Source organism: Sinocyclocheilus anshuiensis, unplaced genomic scaffold (assembly GCF_001515605.1).
Source record: "Sinocyclocheilus anshuiensis isolate Anshui unplaced genomic scaffold, SAMN03320099.WGS_v1.1 C32741991, whole genome shotgun sequence".
NCBI classification, from domain to species: Eukaryota; Metazoa; Chordata; class Actinopteri; order Cypriniformes; family Cyprinidae; genus Sinocyclocheilus; species Sinocyclocheilus anshuiensis.
The window spans coordinates 484-1,380 of record NW_015619679.1 but is presented as its reverse complement, the minus strand read 5'-3'; the positions used below and the strand labels follow the sequence as shown (position 1 = coordinate 1,380).

Below are 897 nucleotides of genomic sequence, written 5' to 3'. Positions count from 1 at the left end.
GGGCCAACACTTTTTCACACCACTGTACATCTGACTGTTATTTCATGTCAGGCTTTACAGGGTTAAAATATGAACTTTGCATTTCAGCTGCCCATAGATCAGGGCGGTGGAGAAGGAAAAGCCATGTACATCGACACAGAGGGAACCTTCCGTCCAGAGAGGCTGCTGGCTGTAGCTGAGAAGTAAGAATCGCTTTAGAAACACTTGTTATCCGTTCTGTGCTTAACACCAGAAATGAACGGATGGTTTCATACGGTGTGGTTGTGTTTGCTGTGTCAGGTACGGGTTGGTGGGCAGCGACGTGCTGGATAACGTGGCGTACGCCAGAGCCTTCAACACAGACCATCAAACACAGCTGCTGTATCAGGCCTCCGCGATGATGACTGAGTCCAGGTAACACACACGTCCTCCCGGAACCTGACTCCAGACAGCTGTCTCCATTAGCTCCAAGTGTTGAAATATCCTCAATCTCTGTTCAGATACGCTCTGCTGATAGTAGACAGCGCTACTGCACTGTACAGGACAGATTACTCCGGGCGAGGAGAGCTGTCTGCCCGTCAGGGGCATCTGGGTCGGTTTTTACGCATGCTGCTCCGTCTCGCTGATGAGGTAAAGCACGAGAGATCACACACATGCTGTTTTATGATCTGATTGGTTCATAAGTTTACAAACTCCTTGCAGAATCTAGATTTTTGTTATTAAAACATATTGAATAATTTCAAATTAAATACTATTATTGAATTATTATGAAGCTGCATTATAGTTCACAAGACAAAATAAAAACCAAGTTTAGTAAAATGCAATAAAAAATTAACTTTTTTTTAGGCAGCTTGTCTTAAAATATAGTTGAAAGTTTATTGGCTGATCTCTTGTGAACTGTCCGATGGAATTTTAACT

General features: G+C 43.4%; 1 protein-coding gene across 1 annotated transcript; it reads left to right on the top strand.

The window, feature by feature from the left end:
- Positions 1-69: 69 nt before the first annotated feature.
- On the top strand, positions 70-609 carry LOC107682948 (DNA repair protein RAD51 homolog A-like; the record flags this gene model as incomplete). The annotated part of the gene is made up of 3 exons (XM_016479054.1): positions 70-182; positions 280-393; positions 480-609. Coding segments are annotated over exons 1-3 (357 nt in total), but the record flags the coding sequence as incomplete, so codon positions are not given.
- Between the last annotated feature and the right edge of the window lie 288 nt (positions 610-897).